General features: G+C 25.4%; 1 protein-coding gene across 1 annotated transcript; it reads right to left on the reverse strand.

Moving 5' to 3' along the window:
* Nucleotides 1-2897: 2897 nt before the first annotated feature.
* Nucleotides 2898-4763, reverse strand: LOC137816209 (homeobox-leucine zipper protein ATHB-22-like). Its single transcript, XM_068619287.1, has 3 exons — nucleotides 4654-4763; nucleotides 3773-4095; nucleotides 2898-3389 (listed from the first exon to the last, which is right to left on the reverse strand). Exons 1-3 carry the CDS (start codon nucleotides 4739-4741, stop codon nucleotides 3141-3143), a joined length of 660 nt encoding a protein of 219 aa, XP_068475388.1. The 5' UTR covers nucleotides 4742-4763; the 3' UTR covers nucleotides 2898-3140.
* Nucleotides 4764-14702: the final 9939 nt, after the last annotated feature.

Consider the following 14702-nt stretch of genomic DNA (forward strand, 5'->3'; position numbering starts at 1 on the left):
ATTGTATTATCTCATTAAGTCCATTCCTTGATGTTTATAAAATGGCAATTTCTTCCTGCACCCCTACGTTTTTCTTCCTGCAGCCCACAATTTAAAAAATCCAAAACTAGCCTTAACCTTTTATTTGAAAAAGGGCACCTTGGTGGAGTTGGTTTGACATTGTTCTTCTTCTTCTTCATTCATCTCAGGCTCTGACGAGGGTCATTTTAGTTGTGCGACGCAAGGTGGAGGAGTGAGTTGCTTTGCCGAAATGTTGTTTGATTTTTAGAGATAAGAATTAATATTTTTTAAGAGCATTGGTGGTTATGTAGTTTTTGTGGTTACCAAAAATTGGGATCCGAGAGTGTGCTACGGATTGATCAATCTGGAAGAGAAAATGTGATTTTCGAATGCGCCAGACCGTAAGTAAATCATTTTGTTTTCCGGATGAGAAGGTGTTCCAGGAGCAAATTTTTTATATATTGTGATTTTCGGATTGCTGAATCCAGAAGCCTAATTTGGGTTACGGATTGATGGATCCGAAATTTATTTTGAGTTATGGATTTCTGAATTCGGAGTACATATTTTGAATTATGGATTGGTGGATTCAGAATATTTGTTTGAATTATGGATTGTTGGATCTGGAAGATGTACTAATTCCCTAATCCAGAATTTTTATGGATTCAATAATTCGGAATGTGGAAAAAAAATGTGGATTCTCTATTCCATAAAACTATCGGATTGCATTGTCTGGAATGCTACATACGAATCTTGGAAAAAAAAAAAACGAAGCTATAAATTTGAACCAAAAAAATTACTTACCTTTTTTTCTGAACAGGGAACCATCAAGAGAAACCACCCAACTACCACCAAGTTCCCGTGACACCACCGACCACCACCAACAAAAAGTCTTCTTGTGCCAAGAGATGGAGCATCGTCGTTGTTGTTCATAAATGGAGTCCATGGAGTCTGTCTGTGCAATCTGTGGGCAAAGGAAGAAGTAAGAATAGTGTGGTCTTATGTGCATTTTAGGATTTTTAAAAAATAATAGGGATAGTTTTGTCTTTGCATAATATTATAGGGGTGCATAAAGAAAAATATAGGGGTGTAGGAAGAAACTGCCTTATAAAATTGTGTTTCTTGATAACGGGTGACTTGATAAGCGCAACAAACTCTCGCTATAATAAATTCTAAATGAAATTGATATCATCTTAAAAAGGGGACTTTAAGCCTAACTCAACCTTATAAGATTGACTCATAAGGTGAGGTTGCACTCACTTATATACTATGAGTTGTCCTTATCAGGTCACCCGTTATCAAGCTGCTATTGGATTACCCATAAATATGTAGTTCCATACACGAGTTGACAGGTCTCGACGTGAGAAGGGTGTAATGGAGATCTCACATTGATTAGAGATAAAGTCATTCCGTACTATATAAGTGATTGAAAATCTCACTTTTGTTAGTCTTTGGTTGGTTGTTCTGTGTGAATTGAGTGTTGGTTGTTTGTGAATTTGGATTGGGTGTTTTTTTCAGACGGTTTCTAGTTTGTTTGTCTAGTGTGTTGTTTTGTTATATTTTTTTGAGGCTGTGTTTTGGTTTTTTGTTAGGTGGTGACTTATTTTCCTCTATTTTGGGTGGTGTTTTCGAGATGTGTGCTATAGTTTTATGAGATGTATAAGAGTTTGATTACATCTGAAGTGATTCTATTTTTTTTTTTGATAAAAAAATAATATAAAATTATCTCCTTTTCTACTTGGTAATAAAAATGAAAAAGAAGACCTTACTGATAAATAAATAGAGATTTAGAAGCTTGGGTTGACTTGAATGAATTTAAGAGTCATGATAGGATTGGCGTAGAGCTTTCTGTCTGTTAAAAGTGTGAAAAGAAAAATACAGTTTGGTTGAAACTTCTCAAATTTAGAAATAAAACTAATAAGTATCTGTGTTGCTCCTGAACATTATTTTAACCTATAACCTTGAAGCCCCAAGACTTGCAGTCATTGTTAGTCAATCAATTATTGGGGGAATCAGAATTTGCCGCACAACTTAACCAATTTATCTTTCTTAAACTAACCCAAAATCAAACCCAACATTTACGTGCTATCCCAATAAAACTAACTCAACCCATTTTTTTTAAAAAAAATTGTCTTCCGTCTCGATTTCTGAAGGATATACTGAGTGTATTGGGGGTCAGTGTTTCGGCTTTATCCTTAAAAAAAACATTTTGGTGGATTGAAAAATGAAGAAATATATAAATTATTATTGTCTTTAACTCTTAAATGATTATTAGACATATTAAAATAATAATGAAGTAAAAACTCACTTTTATTTTGGTTGATTTTGTAAGAATAATTATAAGTTTATAAGATATATACTATTTAAGTTTTGTTATCATATACATGCTATTTGACTATTCTTGATCACCTACAATTTCCTAATTTTTATTTTTTTTAATAATTTATTCTAAAGAAAAAATATTAGGTGAGTACGTAAACTTTCATGAAAATAAAAAGAAAAATATTTTTTATACATTAAAATTAATTTACGAATGAGTTAAAAAATTTATTCTAAAAACGTTTCTATTAATTAATTTATGTATAAAATAATGTTAGATAACAAAAATGTTTTATTTTCTCTTTCAAACACTATTAAAAATATCCTTAATATTTATCATTTATGATTGAAGTAAAATGTTAATCACAAGTATACTAAAAACAAATATCAGTTTATAAATGTGTGACACAATACAATTTTAAAATTGTATATAATCTAATGTAAAATTTTCAAGATATCACTCATAATATGTTTACGCCATTAAATACATTACATTAATATTTATGATTAAACAACAGTTAATCACTTATATTCAAAGCAATGCTATCTATTTGAAGTTACATGATGATAAAGTGGTAGCCATAGAAGTAAGTAGGTATAGTAGGTGATAATAAGACTTTATGCAAGTGAATTAATTAATTGAAACTAGGAGTTATATTAAATTAGGCTTGCCCTGATTAGCTGTTTCAGAGTCATAAAACATGTCTGCACAGATCCTAATGTCATTAAGAAAAGGTTATCATCTTCTAGCTAACAAACTGGTATTAATTAATTAAGCTCAGTGATATAGTTCAAACTTGTGGAAGATAAATTAGGTATAATAGCTAATAAGGCACAATAGGCCAGTGGCAGAGAGGCAGTGAAACAGTGTTATAATCCTCCACACTCAAAGAACAAAGGCCCTCATCTGCAACCTGCTCAATGTTACTCTTTCCCCATGCCTTGTTATTAGAACCCCTTAGACCCTCTGACGTGCTTTCTACCGTTTCTTCTCCAGTTATTTCTGGATAACCGCCCAATCTTTGCGTCCCAAAACCTTGCTCTTTGCTTAGCATTGCCTTCAACTTCATAACCTGCTCACAACACATATAAACACACACACACAACAAAATAAACAAGACACACTTCTTTTGCCTAAACAACATTGCATAACTTCAAATACTGATGCAATCGATATATAACTAGTTTTGATATGAAAAACTATATACAGTTTCATATTTCTTTCACCCTGGTGTCTTTCATGACCCAACCCTAATCTTAGAGATGAAAATCGTATCATTATATTTTTGGCAGGACAAAGACAGGAGATAGATGACCACTATACTTAACCTTGAAAAGAAAAGATGTTTGAATGTATAATATATGGTTTAGAGGTAGATGGAGAGAGACAAGGATATGTGTGAAAACAAGCAACTAAACATTTGGCATGCATGTGTGAAATGAAGTGCGAAGGTACCTCTTCTTGAAGCTGCTGCTTTTCGTTGGAGATGAGATCATATTGGTGTTTGAGAACATCGTACAAGTGCTCAAGCTGCTTGGTTTTCCACCTTGTACGTCTATTTTGGAACCAAACAGCGATTTGACGAGGCTGGAGGCATAGTTCCCTCGAAAGCTTCATCTTCCTTTCAGGGTCTAACTTTATTTCCTCCTGGAAGCTCCTCTCCAATAACTCTATCTGCTTGCTTATTAACCGCTTCTTCTTCTCTTTGCTTCCATTGTCCCTTGCCGGATTCGACCTTTCTCCTGTCTCCAACATTGTCGCTTGTTTCACTTCCACTCCTGAACATATGTAACACATGGGTTAGGTTGGAAAAGCAGCAAGGTGTTTGAAGATCTGGTGATAACTATTTACAGTTCTTAGTATTAGAAAAGTTCAGTCTCTACTACATGAATGGAAGCATTTTAGCTAGGGTTTTATACCTATTTTATGATCAGTATAACATAAATATTCTATCTTTGAATATACTCCTTCAAACATAAGAAGAACATTTAGGCTGTCAGATTGATTTTTAGAGATTTTCCTTGCCGAATATACAACAACTTAACTAGTGCAGCTTTCAATGCCTTGTAACGGTTCCTTTGCTAAGAGTATTCAGAAAAGCAAGAAAATGGGACAGTTACTTGGGATTCAAGTTACAATTCATGTGCAAAACTCAGAAATATTCAAATATAGTGGTTGCAAAATATAGGCTGACTCTTGGAAGCTATTCATTGATTCACACACGTATATAATTAAGGTAACTGCATTTGAAAATCGTAAACCATGGGCAGTAAAAAAGAAATGCAAGTTGAGATTTTGGAGGATAAAGATAAATCCTTTGAAGGATGTTGTTTTACCTGGATATGGGTGGTTGTTATTGTTGTAGAAGAAGCTTAAGGTCTCTGGCTGAGGAACAAATGGTTTTGTGGTGCAATGCCAATCCATACCTTTCTCCACCTTTGTTTGATAATCTCTTCCATTGAAATCCATCTGCAAATTTGATCTCTTATATGGCTTGATGGGTTGAGTGGATGATAATGGAGTTGAACCAGATAGGCAGAGAGTGTACAGCTAAGACAGTGAGGTGTTGCACGGTCGTTCTGACTTGTTATTATGAGAGGCAAAAGCCTGTGTATATATTCCTTTCTCTTTTTGGGTGTAGCTATTAGAGGTGTAGCTATTAGAAATCTATAATTTTTCAATGCTTCTATCTAATAAATTTCTTTATGAAGTAACATTCAGAGCATTTATTTCATTAGTTAGTACCTATAAATCAAAGTTAAATTAAAGAAAGCTGTAAAGATAATATAGAGTTGTAGCTATCCGGGGCTATAGCGCAGAGAAGGAAGGTTAGAGTGAGATATGGAAATTGTAAGTGTGAGGTTCTTCTTCCTTCCTTTTGGGAGCAACAATGCCCATGGCTAAGGTAAAAACTGTGAAAGGAACATCCTGCAGACAAGATGGACAAGATGTGACACGAAAATTATCAAATAAAACTAATTTTAATTAAAAAAATGTGATACTACAAAGAAAATTATTAAATAAAACTAATTTTAATTAAAAAAAAGTGACACTACAAAGAAAATTATCAAATAAAAATTTTAGATAAAAAAAAGTTGTACACTAAAAAAAAATTATCAAATAAAACTAATTTTAGATAAAAAAATAATAATTAGTTGTTATAATAAATAAAATTACATATTATTTTAAATTTTTTATTTATTTTTAAATTAGTTTTTATTATTGTTAAATAGTTTTTAAATAGATATCTAATTAGTTATCAAAGTTTTAACTATCAATTATTTAACTATTGAAAAAAATTATCTTTAAAATAGTCTATAATTTAGTCATTACATAAACTAATTATATTTTAACTCTAAAATTGGTTTCTAATTGATAAAATAAGAAACATGTGATGAGTTGCCCACTCAGTACCCTTCATCCTTCCGTTTTTAAAAAGTCTCTTCTCTTACCATTTCTTTTACATTAATTCTTCTAATTTCAAAATCATTAAAGAAAAACAAAACAAAATAATTAATTATTATAATAATTAAATTAAATATTATAAACTATTTTATTTTATTAATATTTAAAGTAATAATAATAATTATTAATAAAATATATAAACTAAATTTAAAATTGCATAGGTTAATTAAAAACTAATCTAAAAATTAGTGTATAAATTTTACTAACAATAAAAATTACTTTAAATACCAATAATTTATTTAATCTCCGAAATAATATCTAATTTAGTCAATATAATAATTAATTATTATTTTTTTAAATTAACTTTTATTTAATGTTTTTTTAGTGTTTTATGATAAACATGTTGTAAGATTTTTTTAATATAAAAAATAAATCAAAACTAAAATGGAGTGTTTCAAGATTTTTCAATCCGTATATAAAAAATAATAAGAAATAATAAGGAACTATTTAGCATGGACTCTCTTACAATTACTATATATCCATTATCACACCTTGAAACCAATTTTTCTATACTTTCTGACATGAAGTGTGGTCAAATAAATTATGTTATGAGTTAAAATGATATTATGAAAATTTATTATAAAAGCAATTCATGATTCAAAATTATACATTTGTGTATTCTATTAAGAGTAGATTGTGCCTCTTACAATTTATAGTTAGTTTATTCCTTAATTTATAGTTATACATTAAAATGAAAACTCTTATGTCTCAACAAATTTTCTTCGTATATCATTTTGGTTTCTTTGTTTATACCAAATTAAGGAGATTTCAATCCAATAACTCACAAGCTAAAAGTTATTTGGATAAGATCTAATGTCATCTTCAACACAAAACTTAAAATATTAAGTTTTGAGTTTTTTTTCCTTAGCTATTGTTTATCTTGTTCATCTTCATTCAATATATGAGATTTTTATATTTAAATTTCTCTCTCAATCTTCTCTCCAAGTGTGAGTCATTCATGGATTGCAAAATTCTTTTTTGAAATCCAAGCCATACACATACAAGACTAATCATTAGACTAACAATATCAGGAAAAATACAAATATTTCCTGATAAAAAAATACAAAAATAAAATAAAATAAAAACTTTTATTCATTGGAAGGTTATACTTTTGAAGATAACTTCAACTAACAACAATCATCAATAACTTTAATAATATTCTTATTATTAATATAATATTTTATAAACAGGTTGGTCAATTGTATACAGAGATCTCAGCATTGCATAAATAAGCAAACCTAAAGTTAGTAATATTTAAACTGTAGTTTTATAACGATTTCATTATAAGTCTTTTACTAATTCTGCAACACCTTGATTAGCAATTAGGTGATTGATTCAATATATTAAGGAGTGATGAAATTAGGTGATAAGTTTGACAAAAATACGCATTGGAGCAAACCAGCAATACTGTCTTAAAAAATTAATTATAATTAAAATAAAACAAAATATGGCATGAATATGATATGAGTGGGTGAATTGATGCAGTGAATAATGCAGAAAGAGATTTAACAGAGGGAAACAAGTGAAATGAGTTCCAAAATTGCAACACCGAGGAAGACAGAGAAGCTGCAATAACCCTGCTGCACCATTAAAAGGCAAGTGAAGGACGGTAAATAAACCAACTTGGGCTCATCTTATGTTCATTCAACACCATTTCCCTTTCACCTTAATTGTGTTTCATGCACTGTTGAAGACAGCACAACTTCACTCCTTCTTCTGTCGGTATCTTCCTTTCTAAATTTTTTTATGCAGTTTATGTGTTTGAGTTACAGGACTGTGCGTGTTTGGACTTTTGGAGTACTTGGTAGACACAAAAGTGATTAAGGGTTCCAAACGACAAGGGAAGTCCTTTCCTTTGGGCCCAAAATATGGTGAAAGTGACAATAGTGATGGAAAGCACAGCGTGTGACAAAGGTCATTGTAGAATAGATTAATATTCCAACTCGTCTTGAACTGAGTTAATTTATTGATTCATGCACCATGACAACAACACTACATACTTTTCAATACCGATCAGTTCTGACGTACCAAAATTAATACTTGTGCACCAAAATCTTTATTGTCAATTTATATAATTCATAATTATATAATATATAGATTTGTGTCCCTGTCTCCCCGTGTCCCCGTGTTAGTGTCTATGCTACATAATTAGTAGTACACAAATTAATTATAAATAAAAAGGAATGAATAAATTTTTATCATAACAAATACATTACAATAGAAAAAAATAATTTGAACAAATTTACATTATATAAATAATTATCTAATATTATATTCACATAAGTTATTTACGAAGAAAATGAAGTACTGTTCACCAAATTCATGCTATGTTAATATGGAAAAATCTCTCAGAATAATTATTGCAATTAAAAAATTAATTCATTATATTATTCCAATTACATTTATAGTAAAAGTAATAAAAAATGTGTGTTTCTTCCAGAAACATATTGTAGGCGAAAATCATATTAAAATATGAAGTCACATTTTGTCATATTAATTAATACTTTTGTACATAAATCTTTATTGTCAATTTATATAATTCATAATTATATAATATATAGATTTGTGTCCCCGTGTCCCCGTGTCAGTGTCTATGCTACATAAATTAGTAGTACACAAATTAATTATAAATAAAAAGGAATGAATAAATTTTTTTCATAACAAATACATTACAATAGAAAAAAATAATTTGAACAAATTTACATTATATACATAATTATCTAATATTATGTTCACATAAGATATTTACGAATAAAATGAAGTACTGTTCACCAACTTCATGCTATGTTAATATGGAAAAATCTATCAGAATAATTATTGCAATTAAAAATTTTAATTAATTATATTATATTAAGTACAGTTATAGTAAAAGTAATAAAAGATGTGTATTTTTTCCAGAAATATATTGTTGGCGAAAATCATATTAAATCATTAAGTCACATTTTGTCATATAAATTAATACTTGTGCACATAAATCTTTATTGTCAATTTATATAATTCATAATTATATAATATATAGATCCGTGTTCCTGTGTCCCCGTGTTCCTGTTTCCCCGTGTTCCTGTTTCCCCGTGTCCCGTGTCCCCGTGTTAGTGTCTATGCTACATAGATTAGTAGTTCACAAATTAGTTATAAATAAAAAGGAATGAATAAATTTTTCTCATAACAAATACATTACAATAGAAAAAAATAATTTGAACAAATTTACAATATATAAATAATTATCTAATATTATGTTCTCATAAGATATATTACGAAGAAAATGAAGTATTGTTCACCAACTTCATGCTAAGTTAATATGCAAAAATCTCTTAGAATAATTATTGCAATTTAAAAATTAATTCATTATATTATACTAAGTACAATTATAGTAAAAGTAATAAAAAAATTTGTATTTCTTCCAGAAACATATCGTAGGCGAAAATCATATTAAATGATGATGTTACATTTTGTCATATAAATTAATACTTGTGCAAATAAATCTTTATTGTCAATTTATATAATTCATAATTATATAATATATAGATCTGTGTCCCTGTGTCTCTGTGTCCTTGTTTCTCCGTGTCCCCGTGTCCCTATTTCCTGTGTCCTCGTATCCCGTGTCAGTGTGTATGTTACATAGATTAGTAGTCCACAAATTAGTTATAAATAAAAAGGAATGAATAAATTTTTGTCATAACAAATACATTACAATAGAAAAAAAATAATTTGAACAAATTTACAATATATAAATTATTATCTAATATTATGTTCCCATAAGATATTTACGAATAAAATGAAGTACTGTTCACCAACTTAATGCTAATTTAATATGCAAAAATCTCCCAGAATAATTATTGTAATTTAAAAATTAATTCATTAAATTATACCAAGTACAGTTATAGTAAAAGTAATAAAAAAAATGTGTATTTCTTCTAGAAACATATTGTAGGCGAAAATCATATTAAATTATGAAGTCAAATTTTGTCATGTAAATTAATACTTGTGCAAATAAATCTTTATTGTCAATTTATATGATTCATAATTATATGTTATATAGATCCGTGTCCCGTGTCCCCGTGTCAGTGTTTATGCTACCTAGATTTGTAGTCCATAAATTAATTATAAATTAAAATCAATGAATAAATTTTTGCCATAACAAATACATTACAATAGAAAACTTTTCATAAAAAAAATACATTACAATAGAACAAAATAATTTGAACAAATTTACTTTATATAAATAATTATCTAATATTATGTTCTCATAAGATATTTACGAAGAAAATGAAGTATTGTGCACCAACTACATGCTAAGTTAATATGCAAATATCTCTCAGAATAATTATTGCAATTAAAAAATTAATTCATTATATTATACCAAGTATAGTTATAGTAAAAGTAATAAAAAATGTGTGTTTCTTACAAAAACATATTGTAGGCGAAAATCATATTAAATTATGAAGTCACATTTTGTCATATAAATTAATACTTGTGCACATAAATTTTTATTGTCAATTTATATAATTCATAATGATATAATATATAGATCCGTGTCCGTGTGTCCCCGTATCCTCGTGTTCGTGTCTATGCTACATAGATTAGTAGTCCACAAATTAATTATAAATAAAAAGGAATGAATAAATTTTTGTCATAACAAATACATTACAATAAACAAAATAATTTGAACAAATTTACATCATATAAATAATTATCTAATATTATATTCCCCTAAGATATTTACGAAAAAAATGAAGTACGTTTCACCGACTCCATGTTAAATTAATATGCAAAAATCTCTCAAAATAATTATTGCAATTAAAAAATTAATTCATTATATTATAGCAAGTACAGTTATAGTAAAAGTAATAAAAATTTGTATTTTTTCCAGAAACATATTGTAGGCGAAAATCCTATTAAATTATGAAGTCACATTTTGTGATATAAATTAATATTTGTGCACATAAATCTTTATTGTTAATTTATATAATTCATAATTATATAATATATAGATCCATGTCCTCGTGTACCTGTGTCCTCATGTCCTGTGTCCCCGTGTCCTCGTGTTCCCGTGTCCGTGCCTATGCAACATAGATTAGTAGTACACAAATTAATTATAAATAAAAAGGAATGAATAAATTTTTTCCATAACATATATATTACAATAGAAAAATTGAACAAATTTACATTATATAAATAATTATCTAATATTATGTTCCCATAAGATATTTACGAAGAAAATGAAGTACTATTCACCAATTTCATGTTACGTTAATATGCAAAAATCTCTCAGAATAATTATTCTAATTAAAAAATTAATTCATTATATTATACCAAGTACAGTTATAGTAAAAGTAATAAAAAATGTGTTTCTTTCATAAAAATATTGTAGGCGAAAATTATTTTAAATTATGAAATCACATTTTGTCATATAAATTATTACTTGTGCACATAAATCTTTATTGTCAATTTATATAATTCATAATTATATAATATATAGATTTGTATTTATGTATGAGATAAAAATAACTTATGATTTGTATTTATTTAGGATTTTGGATATTTTAGAAATTTTATTTAATTCAAATTTTTATTTAAGTAGGGCATTAAAAAAATTATAATTATTATTTATTAATATTTTGAATAATGTAGGATGTAGTTTTATTTAGAATTTTGATTAATTTAGAAATTTTATTCATTTTTTATTTTTATCTAAGAACGACTTTGCAATTTTTTGGAATTTTATTTATTTAGGATTTTTGAAAACTTTAAAATTTTATTCATTTTGTATTTTTATTTAAGTGGGAAATAAAATAATTTCTGATTTTAAAATTTTCATTTAAGTAGGCATTAAATAAGTTAGAATTATTATTTATTAATATTTTTAATAATCTTATAACTTTATTTATTTCATATATTTTATTTAAGTAAGACTTTAAATAATTTAGAATTTTTATTTATTTAAAATTTTAAATAATTTAGAAGTTTTATTTATTTAAAATTTTTATTTAAGTATGACATTCAATAATTTAGGACTTGTATTTATTTCATATATATATATATAAATAAATGTAAATGTAAATGACAAAAAAAAATATATATAAATATATATATATAAATATATAAAAAATAATCATTAGCATATGTGAATATAAATAAATAAACATACAATATATTAACATAAATAAATAATTTAAGTATAACAAACTGACAATTTTTTTGAAAAAGTAAGTAACAATACAGAGTTATGTAAAAAATTACTCATCTTTACAGTCGAATAACCCGAATTTCATTTATTTAGTATGTCAACCTTTGGTTCGAAAACCATACTATTGTCTTCTTCAAAGTCATTTAACATAAAATTATTTCATCCCGCTCTAAGTTTTGTTGATTTATTTGACGCATTTTCTTTCACTTTTATGTAAAAAATATAATTTATATAATTATATATATATATATATATATATAAATGAGAAAAAAATTATAATGCAAATATATATATATATATATATATTTTGTCCCCCCATACTTTTGTATTTTCTTTCTTTTTTCTTTTTTTAATAATATTTTTTCATGTGATGGCAGATGATTGTTGTTACTTGAGGTGTCAGCTTAGCTGAGATGTCAAGTTGCATAGTGATGCTTTATAAAAAAATAAAAATAAAATATATATATATATATATATATAATAAACATGAACATATACGAATAAGTAATTTTAGAAATTTTATTTATTTGAGATTATTATTTAAGTAAGGAATAAAATAATTTAGGATTTGTATTTATTTAAGTTTTAAGAAAACATAGAAATTTATTAATTTTTATTTAATAATGACATAAAATAGTGTACGATATGGATTTATTTAGAATTTTGATGAATTTAAAATTGTATTAATTTTCAATTTTTATCTAAGAATGGCATTACAATCTTTAGGATTTTTGAAAACTTTTAAATTTTATTTATTTTATATTTTATTTAAATATAAAATAAAATAATTTATGATTTTGTATTTATTTAGGATTTTTAAAAACTTTTGAAATTTTATATATGTATGACATAAAATAACTTATGATTTGTATTTATTTAGATTTTGGATATTTTATAAATTTTATTTATTTAAATTTTTTATTTAAGTAGGGTATTAAATAATTTAGAAATATTATTTATTAATATTTTGAATAATTTTAGAATTTTATTTATTTAAAATTTTAAATAATTTAGCAATTTTATATGTTGTAAATTTTTATTTAAGTATCACATTCACTTATTTAGTATTTGTATTTTTTATATATATATATATATAAATGTAAATGACAAAATAAAAAAATTAAAAATATATAAGAAATAATCATTAGCATATGCGAATAAATAAAAAAATAAACAGACTAAAATAATATATACAATACATGAACATAAATAATACACAGAGATAAATAATTAAAGTATAACAAACTGATAAAATTTGTTAAGAAAGTTAGTAACAATAAAGAGTTATATGTAGAAAAAGACTCTTCCTAAAATACAATGAAAATATTAATATATAAGAAATAAACATAAGTATATCCAAATTAGTAATTTTAGAAAATTTATTTCTTTGATATTATTATTTAGGAGATAAAATAATTTAGGTTTTATATTTCTTTAGGATTTTAGAAAACGTAAAAATTTATTAATTTTAGATTTCTATCTAATAATGAAATTAAATAATTTAGGATATGAATTTATTTAGAATTTTGATTAATTTATAAAGTTTAATTATTTTTTGATTTTATCTAAGAATGATATTACAAATCTTTAGATATTTATTTATTTAAGATTTTGAACAATTTAAATTTTTATTGAAGTAGGAAATAAAATAATTTATGATTTTGTACTTATTTAGGATTTTTAAAAACTTTTGAAGTTTTATTTATGTATGACATAAAATAAGTTATGATTTGTGTTTATTTAGGATTTTGGATATTTTAGAAATTTTATTTATTTCAAATTTTCATTTAAATAGGAATTAAATCATTTATAATTATTATTATTATTTTGATATTTAGAATAATTTAAAAAAGTTATTTATTTATGCAGGACATTAAATAATTTAGGATTTTTATGTTAAAATTCTTAAATTATTTAAAAATATTATTATTATAAATTTTTATCCAAGTATGACATTCAATAATTTAGGATTTGTATTTAATTATATTTTTAAATAATTTAAGAATTTTATTTATTATAAATTTTTATTTAAGTATGACATTCAATAATTATAATTTGTATTTATTTTTAATTTTCAATAATTTATGTATTTTATTTATTGTAAATTTTTATTTAAGTACTACATTTATTAATTTAATATTTGTATTTGTTTATAATAGAAAATAAATAATAGGACCAGAAATAGTAAGAATGCATAATGAAAGTATTGTTAGAAAGGTAATTAATGTTGTTGAAATTTTAAAATTTGAAAATCTAAAAAATTAAATATTTGAAGATTAATAATAATAATAATCTTGGAATTGGAAATAAGTGTGGAGCAAAAAAAGTCATAAAAAGAAGATATGAATCAGAAAAGTAATTAATGATCTTGGAATTGTAAAATTTGAAAAAATAAATATTTTAAAATTAATAATAATAATAATAATCTTGGAATTGGAAATAATGTGCAGTAGAAGAAGTCAGAAAAAGAATATGAATCAGAAAGGTAATTAATGATCTTGGAATTGTAAAATTTGAAAATATGAAAAATTAAATATTTTAAAATTAATAATAATAATAATCTTGGAATTGGAAATAAGTGTGCAGCAAAAGAAGTCAGAAAAAGAAGATATGAATCAGAAAGGTAATTAATGATCTTGGAATTGTAAAATTTGAAAATATTTTAAGATTAATAATAATAATAATTATAATCTTGAAATTGGAAATAAGTGTGCAGCAGAATAAGTCAGAAAA

This window comes from Phaseolus vulgaris, chromosome 1, assembly GCF_000499845.2.
Source record: "Phaseolus vulgaris cultivar G19833 chromosome 1, P. vulgaris v2.0, whole genome shotgun sequence".
NCBI lineage: Eukaryota > Viridiplantae > Streptophyta > Magnoliopsida > Fabales > Fabaceae > Phaseolus > Phaseolus vulgaris.